At 41.1% G+C, this 22,459-nt stretch overlaps 1 protein-coding gene across 1 annotated transcript in view; it reads right to left on the bottom strand.

Moving 5' to 3' along the window:
- The window catches only part of USH2A (usherin), a 642,051-nt gene that overhangs the window by 301,849 nt on the left and 317,743 nt on the right, over positions 1-22,459 (bottom strand). The window contains exons 32-34 of the mRNA XM_059717779.1: positions 13,371-13,530; positions 12,654-12,825; positions 7,378-7,525 (exon numbers count right to left, since the gene is read on the bottom strand). Of these exons, the coding sequence (XP_059573762.1) occupies positions 7,378-7,525; positions 12,654-12,825; positions 13,371-13,530 (480 nt within the window). The remainder of the gene's footprint in view (positions 1-7,377; positions 7,526-12,653; positions 12,826-13,370; positions 13,531-22,459) is intronic.

Here is a 22,459-nt window from a genome sequence, read left to right as displayed (position 1 = left end):
GAGGGCTCAAAGCTTGATCTTCCTTTCATCTTACATGTTGTCATCCTTTCCAGGGAAGCCTGATAACCTAAAATCCTGTTCATCACCAATTTTGCATATTATCCTCTACTTTTTCTTCTCTAGTCATATTCACACACAGGCTGCTGGTCTTTTCTTCATCTGTCATCTTCCAGTAGGTCCACTTCTTTTAATTCCTAGGCTTTAGCACAGATTACTGCTCATTTCCATTTAGCAGCATCTAATATATGGATCTATAGAATGCAACAATGCATTGCCCAGACTCAGATGCAAGCCATTGCACCTCTCTGTAAGATATTTTTATAATAAAGGGCTCCTGATAACTACAAGGGAGATCCCAGTTTGTGGTCTAGGAGATACAGATATGGTAAAGTTGCACATTGCACTCAGACCATATTAAGGCCACTTGAAACACAAACATCTGCATATTAAAACTTATTAATATGTGCTAAGTGCCCGCTGAGCATCTCCAAGTTATACCACTTCAGGGAAAAGTTAACTCTGGGATGTGTTACCTCGTTAACTTCAGTCTGCTTTATGCTGATAAAACCGTTTGCAGTCCTCTAGTATCCCATGATACACTGCTCCCAGAATCCTGCCCCCACCCCCCAGCAGGGATAAAGCTCAGGTATCCTGGCTTCACAGCCTTCCCTCTATAGTGGTAAGTCAGAGCAATGTAGGCAAGAAACAGCATTCACCCTTAATGTGTGACTGCTCACAACATGTTCTAACTTTCATGCCACTTAACATTCCAACGATTTTGTATGGCTTAAATATAATATGTAACTTCAACTTATATACACACCTTGGCAGTTTCTCATGGTTTCAATCTGAAATCAAGCCAAAGTCAGTTGTTTGAACTGAGGTTTACTTCCTTTTTAGTTTGGTAGGTCAATACTCAGTTGGGGACTCTACCAGTGAAACCAAGAAAGGGAAAAGGTTTGCTTGTTCTTGCAGACAAACAAGGGAATCCTACCTGCCACCCCTTTAACCTACGACCACAAGCAGAGGTCAGAGAAGGCAGTAAGAACTGGGAAGTAGGAAGGGCTAAGGAAAAGTACCTCTAGCTGTTCAATTCCATATTTTAATTAAGCTAAGATCCTGTCCACCTGAAATCTTCTTTAACTTATAATGCAGTTTGAAAATGCTGACACAAGTATTATTTATAAACTAGCTGAAACCCACAAAACACAATAACATTTTCATTGCAAAAGTATTTCTTTAAATACAGGATTGTTAGTTATCCTTTGACCAAATACTTTAATGGAATCAAAACTTGTCATACTCAAAAAGTCTACATAAAGCTGTCCATGTGTAAACACAGGCTTAGGAATATAAATACATATTTTGTCAAAAGTCTGACCTTGTGAGTTGTTTATAATCATAGAATAAGAGGGCCCTTGTACACATGTACAAGGACTCTATCCGAAGAAGGTGGCAGGGATGGTGTATGGGGTGCTAGAAACCCAGGTGTGCTCGGGGAAGCTTGGGCTTTGTAGGCTTCCAGTGCCCCATGCACTGTCCCTGCTGCCTTCTCCAGTTCCCAGCACACCCAGCCACTCTTCTGCTACCTTCCCAGGGCAGCCAGGCTGTTCCTGAGTTGTTCCAGGTGGTGGAAAGGCAGTGGAGACAGTGCACGGGATGCCAGAAGCTTGCCAAGCCTGAGCTTCCCCAAACATGCCCAGGTTTCCAGCACCCTGTGCATCGCTGGAGCCAAATCTGCTGCCTGCAAGCTGGGGCTGCACCCATGCAGCTAGCACCCCACCCGGGCAGCCCCAGGGGGCACCACCACCATGAAGTGAAGCACTGCCCCCCACCCCTGCAACTCAAGGGCTGCGTGACCTGGCAGCAGCTTGCATAGGCAGGATCTGGTGCCACCACTGTGGAGGGAAACACCAGGGTGCCCTGCAGCTTCCACCCCAATCACAGGAGAGGCAGGCAGGCTCTGGAGGAAAAAAAATATTTGGGCTGCTGACTGCCCCCCCCACCAACTTTGACAGAGCCTTCCCACTCTGCGGAGGGGCGGGGGTGGTGGTACTTCATTCTAGCTCTGACTTCCCTGCATATCTGTTTCAAATGTCTAAGTATCTATAATAACACCACACTTACTCTATCTGTCCGGAGCACTCTGATTGGTTGTTTCAATAAGCATTGTGATTGGCTGCCAAGACAACCAATCAGAGTGCTCCAGACAGACAGAATAAGCCTATTATTATTATTATAGATGATATGCTCACTAACCAGCCAAAAGATTTGCTGAAAATGAATGAAACAGAGCTCCTCGGTGACCCAAACTTTCCTAAGACATGAGTTACACAATACCAAATTTTAGAGGTTTTTCTTTTAATTAATCTTCCAAAACAGGCAAGATTGTGAACAAGAGTTGGGAAAAGAAGTAACAGCAATTTGGGAACAGGCACAACAGAATGCAGGCCCAATCAGTAGCTTCCCACTTCAGTGGACATATAAAAAAGTGCATCCCTTCCTCCCTATTAAGCCTTGTGATAGCAACAATGTTGCACAAAAGCACAGGGCCTGCTTCACAAGGATACTCAAAACAGGACAGTGATGTTTAGAAAATGGTATTTAGAGGTTTGCTTTTTGGGGAATTGGCTTGTAGGTAAAGTAGATATGCATTAGAACAATGGTCCAGGGCAACAGCAAGGGTTAATTGATTTCTAAAAGCCTGTTTGTTATAGTTTCCTTAAAGATCCACTGTATCTGATGCAATCAAGAAGCAAACAGACACGCAGGCTGGGAAACTGAAGACATGTATCACACTGTTCCATAACATGAGATAAGGAACTCTGTCATGTTGTCCAGGTCACAGTGCCCACCTGCAGAGCCACTGGGATTTCCAGTTCTGGTAGATGGACCAAATTAGGAGGACACCAGAAAGCACCAAATTATAATGTGATGAGTTTGTGAAATCAAAAAATACTCTGAGATGACAGAACTTGCGCAGTATAATGACCACAGGGAGATCAATCAACAATGCCCCAAAAATGAAGAGTCACCAGGAGAGAAGAAAGGATACAAAAGAAAGGATTTCAGAGCAGCAAAGGGTGCCCAAGAGGGGAGCTCCAGGCCAGCATGGACAGAGGGCATACCACCATCCTATCGCAAGCACCCCAATTGGGGAGGGTGGGCCTCGGCCTCTGACCTCCAGACTGCTGACATCTGACATTCAAGAGAGAACCTCAGAGTGAAGTTCACATACTGGCCAGATGTACTTTAACTCTGTGAACCCTGGGACTGGTATATATAGAATTGTTTGCATTATCCTTATCTACTATCACTGTATATCAATAAAATTCACCTATTATCAAAGGGAGGGGTCATGGTTGGTCTGAGGGTTGGGTCTGCCCAGAACAAAGTAGCTGGGTCATAAGTCCAGTGCCAATAGACAGAACCTCTGTCTACTCCTAAGCAGCATCTGGAGCTCACAGGCAACCAGGGAAGCACACACTGCACCAGTTCCCATGAGGCACAGCTTCTGGTATGTACTCTCCAACAGTTGATTGGAGCCGATTAGTTTACTTAACCAGAATTTCTTCTGCCAACTCAGACTTTTAGAGCAGGCCTGTTCCATTCCATTATGCCCCTGCCAGGAATCACTGTAGCATTTATACTTCCATGTAGCACCTTTCCCTGTCAAGGGGGAAAACTGGCTATTTCTATTCCACAGGCAGAGAAAGAATTTAAGGTATTAAAACATATACAAGGTGAGGTCAGGCTGGAAGCAGCATGCACATGACATCTTATGCTTCCATGAGCTCTCAACAGAGTTGAGATAGAAGAGGAAGTTCTGTACAGAGTTTTTGGTAAAATTACATAAACACACTGGCCAGTACTCTGCTGAATAGATGGGCATAGAATAGATGCTGAATAGATCAGGGGTTTTCAACCTTTTTTAATAAGTGTATCCCTGGTGGCCGGATGCAGAGAGGGTGGAGGGGAGGGTGGCACACAGCCGAATATGGAGCAGTGGCATGGGTTGGTGGATGGCAGCGGCAGCTGCCACTGCAAGCAAACTTTCCCCACTCCCTCCACCCCATCTGACCAGTCAAGTGGTGCCTGTGCAGCCTGTAGATGGTACTACTGCCCTTGCCTTGACCCAGCCCTGCTCCTGGGAGGAAGCAGTGCTCCATCCCCACCCACCAGTTGACAATGCCTGATGTAGATTATTGAAGCCTTCAACCTCAGGGACTGCAATTAAGACAGAAGATAAAAGAATACCATTTCCCAAGCACTGTGGAATTCCTGAGAGCATATAGTACAGTTGTTTGTTAGGCCCAAGATATGGTTCCAAAGCTTTAGCTGGCAACCACTTACTTTGCTCTCAGTGTAAACTAGCCATATCACAGACATTAACTGCCATACTTGAAAAAGGCAAATATGATTTATACAGAAGGCAGGGCAGAGTGGTACCTTATAAACTTATTCTGAGAGGCATAAGCTTTTGGAAGAAACAGCTTATTTCATCAGATGCTATGAATGCAGTATTCATTGCTTCTATCTATCCCATTATATGCCATATTTTAAATAAAATCTTATGGAGGTTAATTAATTAAAAGTAGCTGAAACCCACAAAAGATTTGCGATTAAATTTTCATTGCAAAAATATTTCGTTAAATACAGGATTCTTAGTTATTCTTTGACTGAATACTTTAACAGAATCAAAACATCGCACGCTTAAAAAGGCTATATAAAGCTGTCCATGTGTAAACACAGGCATAGGAATATAAATACATATTTTGTCAAAAGTCTGACCCTGTGACTTGTTCATAGCCATGGAATAAGAAGGCCCTTGTACACATGAGGAAATTGCCCCTTTGAGTGGTTTAATTGTCCTTCTTAACAAATTAATTGTGTAAGAGTGTTCACGTTCAGTGGCATGTTGCAATTAAATATCGTAGCAGCGTACACATTCAGCAGTGTATTTTGATTTAAATTACTTTTTACATAGCAAACTTAAGCACATCCCATGTATTTTAGTTTACTACATAACAAGTTACAGCAATATTCCTCACATGTACAAGGGCCCTACCTGGAGAAGGCAGCGAGGACTGTGCATGAGGTGCTGGAAGTCCAGGCATGCTCAGGGAAGCTCGGGCTTGCTGGGCTTCCAGTGCCCCATGCGCCATCCCCACCACCTTCTCTGGCTGTCAGCACACCCAGCAGGTGTCCTGCCACCTTCCCTGGGCAGCCAGGCTGTTCCCCGGTAGTCCCAGGCAGTGGAAAGGCAGCAGGGACAGTGCACGCCTGAGTTTCCCAGAGCACAACTAGGCTTCCAGTGCCCCATGCAATGTTGGATCTGGCAGGTGCTGCCTGTGAGCTGGGGCTGCACCTGCGCAGCTAGCACCCTGCCCAGGCACCCCTGGGGGGCAGTGCCATTGTGGAGGGAAGCACCAGCCCTCCCTCCCCCAACAGCTCAGGGGCTATGCGACCCAGCAGCAGCTTATGCTGGCAGGCTCTGCTAAGGCAAAAAAATTTAAAAGTGGCAAAGGGCCTTATCTTTCTTTTTTTTTCTCCCAGAGTCTGCCTGCATCTCCTGCAGCTGTGGAGTGAGTGGTCAGTGGGTCATGCAGGCCCTGAACTGGACAGGACCCCCTGGTGCTTCCCTCCATGGTGGCAGCACCCCCTGAGCAGCAACCACCCACTGGCACCCTGGCCAGGCGGTCCTGAGAGGTGCTGTCACCACAGAGGGCCACACTGGGGGCCCCAATAGCTCAGGACCAGCCGGCAGCTCATCCCCTGGCCACAGGAAATGTGGGCAGGTTCCACGAAAAAAACAAAGGATTGGGCTCCTCACTGCTTTTTTCTTTTCCCCCCTTTGGCAGAGCCTGCCAGCTCCATAACTGGGGGGTGGGGTGTGTGGGGGAGGTGTTTAATTCTAGCTCTGACTTGCCTGCATATCTGTTTGAAATTCCTCAGGATCTGTAATAATAACATGCTTTTTTCTGGCTGTCTGGAGCACTCTGATTGGTTGTTTCAGTAAGCATTGTGATGCAACCAATCAGAGTGCTCTGGACACATAGAATAAGCCTATTATTATTATAGACCCAGAGCCTGCTCTCATCATCTATGCAAACTAAAACTTCCTCTAACTTTGTTAGAAATTACCAAATTGCAAAAATGACAGCAGGTTTGGATATCTGACTGAAATTATTATAAGCACTTAACTCACTAAGAGCCACCATGTTACTGAAAAAAAAAACTATGGGACTATGGCCTCTTAGACACAGAAGTGACTTATATTATTTTATCCTATTTTGCACTAAATAAACAGATAACATGCAATAAATATGCAACCTATTGCTGGAAACTGGGTAAAGGAGGTCCACAACAAATCTTACAGAATCAGGTGCACATATATCATCATCATTACCATCATAATATAAAGAATTAAAACCAATAGTCCTCTAAATGATGTCAACAGTATGTTAGCATTTTATTCCCTAAAATGTGACAATACAGGATAATAAAAAATGCATCCTTTAAAAATGTATAAATTCCCTAGAATTTTTTTCAAAATGTTTGAAATTGAACCATCTGGATAGCACACATGCTTTGCCAAAGCCAAAAGAGCAGGGACAAACTTGCAAATGGGAAAATTAAATTAATGGAAATTCATGCTTTATAATATTTGATATGCATTCATCCTATATTTTTATTATAGAGGACATATTTCAACAAAAAATAAACATTTGCAGACAGTGCCAATGATTTCTGGGCAGTCATTTGTTATGTGATTGGAATATGATACATATAATGCTGTGAAACCAGGAAAACAAGTCCAGATTATATCTTTTGACATGATTTAAATTATTAATTTGGTATAAAATGTATGGATATGCACAGTACATATAGAAAAACTTCCTAATTCTAATAAGGATATTATAAACTTCCAAAAAAGTGCAGGTGTACACCATTTCTTGAACAAGTTCTATGGAATGAAATTAAGAAAAATAATACTATAAGAAATGAATAAATAGATTAAGAAATCAATCCAGCATTTAAAAACATTAATGTCAAAAATGCTTTTTCAGAAGTTATAGTGCAAATTCTAGACGACCATTCTCTATGTTCATTTCCTCAGCTCAGTTGTCCTGTAAAACCTTAAACAATAAGATGCAATACACAAGAACTATCAAAAGGGAGCACTTTTGAGCCACTGAAATTGTGTGCTAGGCTGAAAACCACAATCTCCTAGCTATAGACAATGATACTATCACAGGTATTTTATGTGCTAAAATGATCATTAAAAATTAAGCACCACATATAAGCTGCCATTTAGAATATTAATTTACCTTTACTAATCATCTTTTTAACTTGAGGCTAAAAGAGTTCACTTACCATTCGGATACTCAGGCTTACTCCATGAGATGTTAAAGGAATCAGGTGAATATGACTGGGCTTTTGGAGCAGGAACACCTTCTGGTGTACTCTCATCTGTTAGGGCTCTGTTGGCTTCACTTATTGTACATCCACCTCCAGTGCAAGCCTTAAAATATCAAACACAGTAAACAAATATATCCTGAAGTGATGGCACAATATTAAAGCAAGAAATTATTTTTTAAGATTTGTAATTTTACACTTCTGAATTTAATAAAGTTTGTGCTTCTTACAGTGCAGTATATGCTTTTCATAAACATCCCATTGCTTTTGCAGCAATAGCTAAAGAAAATTACAGTGTACAGTGTACATTTATAGTACCACAACTCTTCTTGTAATGCTCTAATGTATACTCAGATCCTTCAAGCAGCGAAAATATGACTGGCTACTGCTGCAATTAAAAATCTTTCAGTGAATTACCAGAAGGGAAAAAATGCCATCAGGACATTCCTGTATTTTATGTAAATACACTGACTAGTAGTATTCAAATGCAATTAAAAAGTGAAGAAATTAATTTATAATAAATCAATATGTAATAATTGTTGAGTGCATCTTAATGGACAAGGAGGTTGAATCATTTGCATTTTAGTTACCAGTGGAGGCCCGCTTCATTACATGATTTTCACATTTTGCTTGATCATAAGACACCATTCTGGATGTAGTTTTTGTATGTACATAAATACACGTGCATGTGTATGCATGCATGTGTACCCACACATGCGCACGCTGTGAGCCTTATTCTCTAATCCTTCCTCAAACTAATGGTCCAATTAGTTGTACTAGAATGAATGGCTTAGGGTAAAAAGTCTCACATGAATAAACAAAGCCACAGGATCAGTTATATTTTAGTAAATGAGGGCTTTTGTTTGTTTCTTAAAAGTCTAGTTAAGTGTTTACTGGCTATACCAAAATGAAACACACATATATTTAGCTACTCAACTTGCTGAAAAATAGCTAAAAATCCTTTGCATTACACCCATTTGAATACAAGATATTTTTTACTTTAAAAAAGCTAAAATCAATTACAACAAATCAACCCTGAATCTTGCAAAAAATGTATGTGTGATTTTTCCCTTTATTTTTGTGAGTAATATCACTGAAGGCAACGGGACTATTCACATGATTAAACATATGAATTAGTCTGTTCAAAGGATCAGTCCTAAAGAAAGACAAAAGGTCAGATCATGTCATTTAGGGAGTCAAATTCTGCTCTCAATCTGGTAAATTTCTACTTGAATCTAGTGAAGGGAATGTTTCCCCCTTCTCTCTGTTTCAAAATAGAGGAGGTGACTTATTGTCTTATTCCCTTTACAAACCATGCACCAGAAACACTAGCAGGAAAACAAACAGTGTATCAGATGGTTGCCAGTTCCATACGTAAAGAAGGCATTAGTTTCATTGTTCATTTTGTACCCAATACAATAGCAGAACAAGGACCAATGTCCAACTTTCCCTCCACAAGAATTGAAAAGAAAACAATATTATTTTGTGCAATGTCCCAAAACAGTCTTTACTGTGATGTGGTATGGAAATAATATTTAATATAGATCTAATTGGCACTGACCAGTTCTCAAAGAGATCAATGTTTGCATTCATGACTTGATTCATGCTTTGATTTGATTTGATTTTGATGATTTGATAAGAGAGATCAATGATTTGATTAATGTTTGTTTAAGTAACATTCAGATTCATGAACCCATTTCAGCAGAAGCTTGCTTCTGGCAGCACTGTCCCACTATAGCTTCACATGGTTTTTGTCCCTCACAGGTCTACTCTCCACTCATTTCAAGTGGAAATCTCCCATTCACACACTATACCTGAACAGACCCTTTTCTAAAATTGATTCTTTAAAATTATAGATTTGGTATAAACTCTCCCCAACCCCCGGGAACAGAGGCTATTTTTAGCCCCCCTGCTACCCACCAGTGAACCTATCTTCCCATCCCTCCTACCCTTTCCCCTACTGGGACTAATTTCCATAACTCCTGGCATTAGTAAATATGGATAAAACCACCACCAGGAGCAAATTGTGAGATGTGCATGTTTGGTGGGCTGAATGGGGGTGCTGGCTGATCCATAGGGAAGGAGATTGTCCATCTGGGAATGGAGAGAGAGAGGCCAGGGGAATAAAAATAGCCCAGTGCCAGGGAAGGGGTAGGACAGAAGTTCAGGACAGTTAGATCGGTCTAAAAATGGCCAACCCAATTTAAGTTAGGCTACCTCGGAGGTAGGGTGAACTTAAATAGCTTTGGTCACATTTAGACCAATCTAACCTTCCTGGAACTTCTTTACAGTTTTCACTAAGATTGACTTATGTGCAAGGTCCACACCTTGGTGAACTAAGTTAAATTGGGTGGCCATTTTTAATGTGATCTAACCTCTGCAGACACCTGCATGCTCCGGTAAAGAACATAGAAATATGATGTTTGCAGTGCAGAAGTTCGTGTGTGCTGCGAGCTGGATCCAGTTCTGAGACTACAATCAATAAAAAAGAGGACCATCAGGTTTAAAAAGTGAAAATTTTCATGATTTCATTCTGCTTTGACTAGGTATTTCTAGAACTTTTCATGAATATGCTTGGTTATATACAGTATCATGCTACTGTACTATAATAATCAAGCATATTTTTGCACTTATCTATACTGTCAAAAAGAGAGTTCGAGTAGAAATTTCAAAAGTGCCTAAGTGACTTGAGAGCCTGAGTCCTATCTTCAAAATTGATTTAGGAGATTAAGTCCTATTGACTTGCAATGACCATGATGACTTATTTAGATTACATCTGAACTGAACCCAGGATCAGTTATGAAGCACATCCTTTTCACCTCCTCCCCCTCAGTGTATACCAAATCTTAAAAATGCAACATTGTAGCTGCTTTAGGGCAGTCCTGATTATGTGTCCAATGTCCATACTACCCTTAGGCATGCTTCTTGGACCTGTTCAGAAGTGCTGGTTAAACCAATGCCTTTCTTGGATCTGGCGCTTACTAAGCAGAAGTGAGTGGACAGTCCTACAGTTGGCAGAGAGGCAGTGTAGCCAAGGCCTTAGGCTCCTAAGTCACTAAGTAACTTTAAAAAATGGGACTCTGGCACTTCTGAAGATTTTATCCGGGTTTTGTAAATGAAATTGCTACATAATGTGCATTGATCCGTTAGATATATTAAAATTCAGTCAGTCATTTATGCAAACAATAACTTGTCTATAACTTAGTTTCTATTTTAACACTGGAAAAACTCACATTAAAGGGAGCTTATACTATTTGTTGTGCTGGATTCATGGCATAGTGATAATGCCACATAATGTCATGAATGCTATCTATAGTCACAGTCTTGCGAGATGTTCAAAAGTGTGCAGCCATCCTCAATTCCCATGGAAGTAGCTAGGAGTAGAGAGCGATGACTGAAATAAACAGTCTTTCAGTTTGCTGATTCAACCACACAAAAAAAATGTTTCAAGTTGACCCAAGGAAACAACATGTTAGTTTTCTATCTACAGAAACAATGAAACAAAAAGTTGTATTCCCAGCTGGTCAAAATATTTAGTTTGATCCAAAATGAAACATTTCATTCAGGTTTTCAAAGGATTTCTTTTTATTTTATGTCCTCTATTATTTATTTAGGCATGTTTCAAAATACAATCCCATTTCAAAAATAAATATTTCAACTTTTTTATTTTTACATGTTTGTTCTTTCAACTTAACTATTTGTGAAAAGCTTTGGAAATCTGTGAATAGCATTCATCAACCCCAAATTGTATTTTTTCATCAAAAAAAAATTTTTGTCCAATTCTATGGTCAGCAATGTGGAGGTCTGAGTCTTGGTGTGAAGTCCAAACTGACTCCTGCATTTCCAGATAAACCAGAGCCAGGTACATTAGGGAGGCTGCATGCTTTGTCACCTGGAAAGCATGAAGCATACTGATATATTTGTAGATTCACAGCACTTAAGGTTAGGAGTGGAAAGCGATCATTAGATCATCTGTTCTGATCTCTTGCATATTAAAGAACATTTAATTTTATATAGACATGACTGCATTGATCTCACAAGTGACACCAGCCCCCTCTCAGCAGAGTAATATCACCAATGAGCTTCAAAAGACAACCACATTTTGTGACCAGAAAGATATCTTAGCCCAAGAGGAGGCCTTCTGAAAGAGTACTTTGAAAGAGAACATGAGGATGATAAACAATATTTCTAAAATACATGTGTAGTTGCTATGAAGTAGCAACAAAAAAAAAAAAAGGTCAAATTAGTAAAATTAAAATCTACTTAACTCACCTCACAGTATCTAGGTATTAAAAAATTTGACAGTCTGCATGTTATATGTTTTTGTGCTTCAGTGCCTAAGCACAAATGAGTTCAGTCCAAGATGAAGCTTAGCTTTAATTACCCTGAAAATCCTTGTTTTTGTGGGTTCAAGTCAGATCCTTATAGTTATGTGGGGGAGTTTATTTTTTTTTCTGGTATAATATTTAGAACATTCAAGAGCATGTTAAGTAAAATGAATGCATACACAGTGTCTACATAAATGTAAATTTATTCATAATCAAGAGCAGAATATTTTTCTATGGCATTTATCAAAGCAAATATCCTTATATAGGTATTGCTATAAAATGAGGAGTGTGTTTAAAACAAATAGGGACAATCTCATGTTTATATTCAGATATTTTGAGTTGTGCTATTGAACTTAAAGTGTTCTATTTCATCAGAAAAAAGAAACTACTGAATAAAAGCTACAATGAAAACATCAAGGTCTTTTAAAAGACTTAAAAAAAAAGCCAAGCTAGGTGCTAGTTTATACTAAACTATTTATTTTTCACTCTAACACACTCATTTGTTTACAGGTTTTTATATAGAAAGGGCAAACTCTCTTTGAATGAAACTGAGCAGATATCGAAGTTCAGGTGGACATTTTTAAATACTGTGTCCTTAAAAGTCAATGGAACTTGTGCTTCTAAATATTTTAAATACTTCTGATAATTCCTCATGCAATCATTGCCCAAACTATTTCAGATAAAACTTTTTCATATAAAAAATGTGTATCCTTGAATTGGATGTAAGAACAATTATTGATGCTGAGCATGTTTCCTGTTTTTGACCTTCTTTAGAACAAAAAAAAATAAAGAGGTTAAATAAAATGGACACAAGAGATGTTTAAGTGTATGAGATTCTAACAATAAACAGAGTACATTTCACCAATCCTCCTACCACCTTCTTCTTTACATATCTTTAAAACTTACAGCCAGCTTTATGAGGTATTCAGTACCCGGGAAAAGCTGCCGGATAGTATAATCCAGAAAAAGTTTGGTGCTGTTATAAATTACATCCCAATTTGTAAAATTGTGCTCACTGTTGGTAATATATAAAATGTAGCGTTCCAGAATTCCATTTACTTCTAGTGGTTCCTTCCATCTGGAAATAAAAGCAACACACCATTACCTTCGATAATGATTCATGTTATATAGAAATGTGTAGAGTTTTTATTATGATGTTGAACATATATTTATATAATTTTTAGAAGAAATCACTTCAAAACACTGAAAAGGATCAGACCAACTATTAAAACTGTCTTTCATGTATATGTCCAAGGGAGCAAGTCTTTTTTTAAAGACTTCTTTAATGTAATATTTCTACTTAATAGACAAATGATTAGAATAATACAAATAATGTAAGAGCTACAAAATAGTCATACCTCTAGAACATATTTCCTGCACTGAATTTTGCACTGAGCCTATACCCATATGTAGGTTATCCTGATTGCGCAAAGACAAAATGGAAATTAAGTTGGCAAGTGATAATCAAAGGTTCACAGAACCACTAAACTAATCACTTCTATGCATTTAATCATAATAAATTTAATTTTATGTCACAAACCCTTTCCCTGATTGAACTCACTGGGATTCTTGAATAAACTGATACACGATTGTGTTGTCAAGAAAGAAAAAAACTGTACTTACTGTACATATATCGTTCTAGAATCCAAAACAGTCAGGACCGGGGCATTTACGTGAGCTGGTGGCAGCTGTGCTGTAAACAAGGTGACCTGAGAACTATTTGTACAGCCAACAAGCGTGCATGCAGTGAGCAGAAACTGGTGTGGTGTAAAAACTGCTAAATCTATGAAAAAAAGGAAAGAGGAATTTAGTTAGTACCATGCTTTTATTAATTTTTGTTTTTATTTAAGCTTTTTCAGGATGCTGAATCCAGAAAAATGGATGTGGGGAAGGGAAATGTCTACACGTCTCTTTTTTGTTTGGATTTGTTGTTGTTAATGTCAGGACATTCAAATCGTAATGATTATTATGATTATAGACCCCAGTTTATTTTTTTTATGTTTGCATGGCATAATGCACTTATTAAATGTGTATATTTCTCATCAGTGCAAAGCAAAAATGTAGATCTGCTCTAGGTTTTACATTATATATATTTTTGTTGCAGGTGCAGTCTACTAGTTTTGACATGATTAAAAAAACATACAATTAATCAGAAGGTTTACACAAATAACAGGGTTTCTTTTTTTCCCAGGAAATTGTGAGATTCATTGCATCATTGCTGCATATCAATAAATGAGATTCATCCTCAGAATGTTTCACCGTATGTAGAACAAATTAAAGGAAAGCAGCACTCTTGCCATCAGTAATATATACATTGGCACGTGCTCTTCATCACATATTTGTCTCCAGTTTTATAAACTTCAAAAGGGTTATAAAATGTGTTGTTTTCAGTCAAAACCAGCCTTATAGCAAACGTATTTGTATCTGTTATAAGCTGCCTCTAAAGCTCTCCTGGAAAAAAAAATTTTGATGAATTATTATATGAATTTTAATTTCACAAAGCTGGCTTTTGTAAGAAAACTGAATTACTGAAGCAGTTCTTTGACAAGAAAATTCTCTTAAGAGAACTTTCATAGGAAATCTGCTGAAATTCTAATCAAATGCATTTTCCTTATGTCAACAAACATATCTTAATCAGCAAGTTCTTTAAAGAGTGTATAATTGAGACTTTGTAAAGAATATGATCTAAAAAATACATTTATCTTTTTATTTCTGCATATTTTAAGATCCCATGATATTTCTGAATTCTTGTATTCATGAGATAAATTCACATATTCAAAGAAAATATAAAAGTGATCGCAGAATCGAGTAACAAGTGGGGGTGGGAAAGAACCACAATAACTACATCTGGATAACAATGATTCTGTAGTCATAGAATTAGACCTTCTTTTCTCTCACTTCAGCTTTATACTAGTGTAAGTCTACTGGCTACGCTGGCATTGTGCCTGACTTACAATAGTGAAAGTGAGATGAAAATTGAGTCCTGCAAACTGGAAATCATTCACCCAGTAGATACAATTCCCAAGAAGCACGCGGAAAAGTATGAGTTAAAAAAATATATTTCATAACTAAAATAAAGTATCAAGGGAATGCATGTAACATTGTGATGTGTTTAATCAACATAATGGGGTTGATTCTACTAAATTTCAGCACTGTTTAAATGATTGAGAAAGGAAATTGCATTCCAGAGCAGGTGCTCAAGCTGGATCAACATCGCATACTGCGCTGACTGGATCATCATCATGAATTCACACCTTTCTAATTCCCATGTGCCTTGCAACTGCCATCATGGGAGCAACGTATAATATGGGAAGATGGACAGATAGAAGCATCTGGGTTGAACTTAAAAGAGAGAACTTATTATACACCAAACTCTGAGCCAATAAACAGGCAAGCAGCAGCAATTAATGTAAAATTGATTTAAACGGGCATTAGTAGAAGATGAAGTCCCTGAAAGTGCCCAGCCAAATATGAGCAGAGACAGAGATATTTTTGAAATAATTAAGAGTTGAGGGAAGAAAGATGCATCTACCTACCTATGAAACCAATGATGGTTTCTACCATTATAAGCATCTGAGTTTTTAGATGGAAGAGATAAAAAAACTAGTAAAGAGAACGGAGGTCAAGAAAGATAAAAAAGTAGGACAAGGAAAAACAGTACAACAGGGAATGGAAACAGGAGTTCTGGGCACAGAACTGCTGAGTCATTGAGAAATAGTGCTAAAAGAGAAAAGGATTCAATAAGAAGTGAGGCAGAGAAAATGTGGAAAGAAAAGACATGCAGTCAGAGCAGACTGGAGGTATTTACTGAGTTTTTACCTTTTCCTTCTCATTGACTTAATGAAGTTAATGGCATGTTATCTGAAAAACTAATTACTCCAACTAAAATTTCACTATTTTGCTCAATGGTTAAAAATCATAAAATGAAGGTGAATAAATACTAGAAAAAGAAGCAGTGTGAAGCGAGAATGAGGTGTATAGCAAACCTACTGAAGTCAATTCAAACATTTTCACTGGATTTCAGGCCCAAAATGAAAAAAGTATAGACTGCAGAGGAACCAGGAGAAAAATTAGTGGCTGAATATCTAATATCCTACAACTGGAAAGTAGCAAATTTAAAGTAAAAACTGACACTAATATTTGCCATATTGGGTTTGTCATGACCCCATATCCATACTTCCAAATGTTTCATAATGGAAAAATAAATTCAAATACATGCAGGTATAAATGTAACTTTGAGTGTAAGAGACTCTAAAACTGCAAGGCCGCTGTTGGTCAAGGCCCTCTGATAACAACATCTTGTTTTCCATTTACTTGATTGCCTCATTTGCATAAGATCAAATGGAGGCAGTTGCAGACATGAAAAACAGATCACTTTAGGATGCATTAGAAATGGATCCACAAGCATTATCTGAAGATGTGTTACAAGGAATACATCCCGCTGCATGGAAACCTCACCGATTAATGTCAAACAAACTATAATTTACAATGTAAGCTATGAATTATATGTTATTTTACAATTGATTTCATGCTGTTCTTGGAAGAATTTCATTGATCTCAATTTACAAAATGAACCCAATAAGCAAAGAATGATTTTCCTTTAACTCACAGAAGAGCTGAAGTTTTGTGTGTGTGTTATTCATTCCCATATTAGAAAAATAAAAGTACAGTTATTGCCTCTGACGATCTGGAATGTTTTATATCTCATTTGCTCTGCAGTGAAATATCCCTGTTTTATTCCAAAATATTGACAAAGGATCATTATTATGTTGTTCTAATGATGGACTATTAAATAATATGGCATTATATACAACATTAACTTTAAAATTTGGAGTGGTTTAGGGGCAGAAGGAAATCCAAATTTGGAAACAAACCTCTATGCCCTATTATCAGAGAGGGAGTTAAACTTTTCTCAGGGAAGGGTTTATCTCATGTCATTTTCCTTTTGCTGGTAAGTAGGTAACAGTGATGGACTTCTTTGACCAGAATGACCATGTAGAAAAATCTACCCTCTTACCTAAGAGATTGCTATGTGTTCTTCTAAATCCACTACTTACATTTATGATAAAAACAAAGAAAAAGCAAAAATCAGTGAGTCAGGTCATATTCTTCCTCACTGCTCTCCCAACAGAAACCACAAGTGTACAGATGTTCAGGATTTTTCTTACAGAGCAAATTTGGCCACTTCAAGAGAAAAATAATCTGAGAACAACCAGTGTTAAATCACTGCCAGAAGAGTTTCTCCTGGGGGAAGTGAATGTCTGTAGGGAAGCCAGAGCACAGTCCTCCAGCTTCCCCAGGTACTTTGTCCTCCTCCCCAGGGAGACAGTGTCTCACTCTGGCTGGACTCAGCTGCTCCAGCCAAGCAGGAAGCAGAACATGCTTTCTTTGCGTTTCCCACATTGTGCTGCCAGGAATCACAGGCTGACCCTGAGAAGTCTGGGTCAGCCAGTCAGGGCTTCCCTGTGCACTGCTTCCATCTGTCTCTAGGGAGACTGAGGAAACCTGCAGAGCATGCTACGATGTGTGGAGGGAGCCTCCTAGCTACATAGCAACAGCACTGCAAGCTCTCTGCTCTTCAAGGGCTCAGCATTCAAATGTCTGTTCAGGCATCTCTAATTAAGTTTTTCTACCAGAAGAACAAACGTGGAAAAAATCTCCTAGATTATTGAACATGTGGTATAAGACACACATTGCAAGACATCCAAGATGTACTTACTCAGCTTTTAGGTGTGCAGATTACTAAGTGTAATTCTATTCTCCCCTCCTCAAGGCACCTTAGTTTTATATCTCTATGGGCACATCTACATGTGCTGAATTAAGGCTCATTAACCATTTTTAAGGTGCATTAAGGGCATGTGTCTGCACATGCATGCCATTAATGTGCCTTAAACATGGTGATTTTAGGGTATTCATGCCTAAATTTTATACCTTCAAAAGCAGGTATCAAATTTAGGTACGAATAGCTAAAGCACCTTAACACGTTAAGTGTGTAGTCCCAAGTTGGTCCACATACTGTGTTAATGCCTTAAGGCCTTAATACATGTAAGTGCAGATGTGAGCCTAAATTGTGTATTAGGCAAATGCGCATTAGGCAAATGTGCATTAAGTTTAGGCATACATAAAAGCATGAGTATATCACAAATCACACTTATCACTTATATCACAAAAAAATTATTCCTCCTTTTATTGAAGCTGGTCACTGATTGGAAAGGCATACAAGTTACTGAACCAGAAAGAAAGAAGAATACCTATGTAGTCAGGACAGTCTCCTTGGAGGAAGGGAACCTGGTGCTCCTGCTCCTGAACCCAATGCTTTCTATGCATTTCCTCAAGGACTATTTCATGAAAAATTAATAAACAGTAGGCCTGTGCAAAGAAGCTAGTATTTGCTTCAGATTCAGATTCAGCCAATTCAGGAGACAGTGATTTGATTCAGTGATTCGAATCACTGTTCCAAATCGATTTGGCCAAATCTGATTCAGAGATTTGGCTGCAGCCAAATAGATTGAATCTCCAAATCAGCTCAACCCCTTCCCACTCTCAATGGCTGCCCCACCCACTCTCCCAGCTCCCGGTTCTTAAGAAAAACAAACAAAAAAAGCCTGCACTCACTGGCTGTTGCTAGGTGGGGGGGCGGCAATCCCCACTGCCCTCCGTTGCCCCATGCTGTGTGGGGGCTCTGCCATAAGCCCCCCAACCCCCACCCACTCTCCCAGCCCCCACTCCCATGGCTGTCCCACCCACCCCAGCTCCTAGCCCTTTAAAAAAAAAAAGCTCCCACTCACCAGTTCCTGCCAGGTTGGGGTGGGTGGATCTCCGCTGCCCCCCGCACTGCCCCCCACTGCATGGGAAACTCTGCCCCAAGTCCCCGGAAGTCCTGAGGCTTCTGCAGCAGCCAGCAAATCCACGGGGGGGGGGAGGGGTTAAAGAGCCAGCAGCACCAGAAGTTTTGCACAGCCCTAATAAACAGTATTGTACCAACTTCAACCAGAGGGCTGTAGGGTGCCCACAATCCAGCTTAGGTCATAGCCTTATCATTAGAATACTTTCCTACAAAGTGCAAGGTGTGATTTCAATTTCTTTCAGACTGACTGGGGTCTAGAACCCAGTTCTCTAAGGATATCAAACAAGCTTTTAGTTAAAGCACCCCCACCACCATTTTGAAGCATGGGGCACTGATACATAAGACAGAGGCTGCTGGAGCATGCTAATTCATTGAGTCCACTAGATTAATCAAGTCTGCTCCAACATGCTGTGGGAGGGGAGTACGAGGGCAGGGGAAGCTGTGGACCACCAAACCATGTGGCACCCACAAGGACAGCCCAGCCTGAAGAAGGAGAACATTGGAAACCTGAAAGCCATGGGGAGACCAGCACTACAGAACAGGTAAGAGACAAGAAGGTAAGAAACAATGGGCCCCTTGGGACTCGGAGCGGGGGGGCAGCAAAGGCACCAGTCGCAGGGCTCAAGTGCCTATATACTAATGCTAGGAGCATGGGGAACAAGCAGGATGAACTAGCGCTCCTGCTTGCACTAAACACCTATGACTTAGTGGGGCTAACAGAGACCTGGTGGGATTCATCCCATGACTGGGCGGTACATATTGAGGGCTATAGATTGTACAGAAAGGACAGGTCGGGGAAGAAAGGGGGAGGGGTTGCACTTTATGTCAGTGAGCAATATACATCAACCCTCATTAAGACAGAATCCAAGGTTGAGGAAGTAGAAGGATTGTGGGTTAGGCTACATGGGGGGCAAGGAGAAAGGGATTTGGTGGTAGGGGTCTGCTACAGACCCCCACACCAAGGGGAAGAAATAGATGCGGGGCTCCTGAGGCAACTCTCGGAGACCATAAAAGCTAAAGAGGCGGTAGTCATGGGGGACCTAAACTACCCGGACATCTGCTGGGAGACGCAGACAGCAAGGTCCCATCACTCACGCAGGTTTCTAACCTGTGTACAGGACCTCCACCTGACACAGGAGGTGCATGGTCCCACTAGGGGGAATGCCATACTGGATCTGGTATTGGCAACAGGGGATGACATGATAGGGGACCTCCAGATCGGTAGTCATTTGGGAGACAGTGATCACCTAATAATAGAATTCAACATAAGACGTCGAGTGGGTAAGGTAACTAGTAGGGTGAAAGTGCTAGACTTTAGGAAAGCTGATCTCAATGCACTCAGGTGATTAGTCAAGGACGCACTGCAGAGTAGGAGTTTTGAAGGGATGGGAGCCCAAGAAGGGTGGCTGTGCCTTAAGGAAACGATCCTTCGGGCACAAAGCAAGACGATCCCCGAGCGAGGCAAAAAAGGGAAAGGGGCCAGGAGGCTTCCATGGCTGACCAGAGAAATCCAGGGCAGCCTAAGGGCCAAAAGGGGAGCACATAAAAAGTGGAAACAGGGTGAGATCACTAAAGATGAATATACCTCCTCTGCTCGTGCTTGTAGGGAGGCAGTTAGGCGGGCCAAATCTACCATGGAGCTGAGGATGGCAACCCAAGTAAAAGACAACAAGAAATTGTTTTTTAGATATGTTGGGAGTAAAAGGAAGGCCCAGGGAGGAATAGGACCCCTGCTAAATGGGCAGAAACAATTGGTGACAGACAGGGGGGACAAGGCTGAACTCCTCAACGAGTTCTTTGCCTCAGTGTTCCTAAGTGAGGGGCACGACAAGTCTCTCACTGGGGTTGTAGAGAGGCAGCAGCAAGGCACCAGACTTCCATACGTAGATCCTGAGGTGGTGCAGAGTCACTTGGAAGAACTGGATGCCTTTAAGTCAGCAGGCCCAGATGAGCTCCATCCGAGGGTGCTGAAGGCACTGGCCGACATCATTGCAGAGCCACTGGCGGGAATATTCGAACGCTCGTGGTGCACGGGCCAAGTCCCGGAGGACTGGAAAAGGGCTAACGTGGTCCCCATTTTCAAAAAGGGGAGGAAGGAGGACCCGGGCAACTATAGGCCAGTCAGTCTCACCTCCATCCTTGGTAAAGTCTTTGAAAAAATTATCAAGGCTCACATTTGTGAGAGCCCGGCAGGGCAAATTATGCTGAGGGGAAACCAGCACGGGTTCGTGGCGGGCAGATCGTGCCTGACCAATCTAGTCTCTTTCTATGACCAGGTTACAAAATGCCTGGACACAGGAGGAGGGGTGGATGTCATATACTTAGACTTCAGGAAGGCCTTCGATACGGTATTCCACCCCATACTGGTGAACAAGTTAAGAGGCTGTGATGTGGATGACTACACAGTCTGGTGGGTGGCAAATTGGCTAGAGGGTTGCACCCAAAGAGTCGTGGTGGATGGGTCGGTCTCAACCTGGAAGGGTGTGGGCAGTGGGGTCCCGCAGGGCTCGGTCCTTGGACCGATACTCTTTAATGTCTTCATCAGTGACTTGGACGAGGGAGTCAAATGTACTCTGTCCAAGTTTGCAGATGACACAAAGCTATGGGGAGAAGTGGACACGCCGGAGGGCAGGGAACAGCTGCAGGCAGACCTGGATAGGTTGCACAAGTGGGCAGAAAACAACAGGATGCAGTTCAACAAGGAGAAATGCAAAGTGCTGCACCTAGGGAGGAAAAATGTCCAGCACACCTACAGCCTAGGGAATGACCTGCTGGGTGGCACAGAGGTGGAAAAGGATTTTGGAGTCCTAGTGGACTCCAAGATGAACATGAGCCGGCAGTGTGACGAAGCCATCAGAAAAGCCAATGGCACTTTATCGTGCATCAGCAGATGCATGACAAATAGGTCCAGGGAGGTGATACTTCCCATCTATAGGGCGCTGGTCAGACCGCAGTTGGAGTACTGCGTGCAATTCTGGGCGCCACACTTCAAGAAGGATGCGGATAACCTGGAGAGGGTCCAGAGAAGGGCAACTCGTATGGTCAAGGGCCTGCAGACCAAGCCCTACGAGGAGAGACTAGAGAAACTGGACCTTTTCAGCCTCTGCAAGAGAAGGTTGAGAGGTGACCTTGTGGCTGCCTTTAAGTTCATCACGGGGGCACAGAAGGGAATTGGTGAGTATTTATTCACCAAGGCGCCCCCGGGGGTTACAAGAAACAATGGCCACAAGGTAGCAGAGAGTAGATTTAGATTGGACATTAGGAAGAACTTCTTCACAGTTCGAGTGGCCAAGGTCTGGAACGGGCTCCCAAGGGAGGTGGTGCTCTCCCCTACCCTGGGGGTCTTCAAGAGGAGGTTAGATGAGTATCTAGCTGGGGTCATCTAGACCCAGCACTCTTTCCTGCTTATGCAGGGGGTCGGACTCAATGATCTATTGAGGTCCCTTCGGACCCTAACATCTATGAATCTATGCTGATATTATAGTGCACATGTTTATAGGCACCCCAACTTCCTGAACAAGTGTCCCAAACAGTATAGTACTGGATAAAATATAGAAAGATACTCCTCTTCCCTCTCAGATAGAATAAGCTCCTGAGATTATACAGGTGCTAAATGTGCACTCCTATGCATCAGCAGTTCACATTTTCTAGTGGTTACTTGTAAGCTATTCCTCACATAAGGCAGCCTGTTGCCAGAATGGGAGTACTACAAATCAATGTCCTGAATTAAGACACATATTTAGGAGAAAGAGATCTGCTAAATCTTGGATATCTACTGGGCTGAATAGAATCTGTGCCAATGTTTTTAACTTCCTTTTACCTCTGGAGGACTGTAGCACCAATTCAATGAGCTGGGTTCTTTTCT

Source organism: Alligator mississippiensis, chromosome 1 (genome assembly GCF_030867095.1).
Source record: "Alligator mississippiensis isolate rAllMis1 chromosome 1, rAllMis1, whole genome shotgun sequence".
Lineage (NCBI taxonomy): Eukaryota > Metazoa > Chordata > Crocodylia > Alligatoridae > Alligator > Alligator mississippiensis.
Note: the sequence above shows the minus strand (reverse complement) of the source record. Positions and strands in the feature narration are given on the sequence as shown.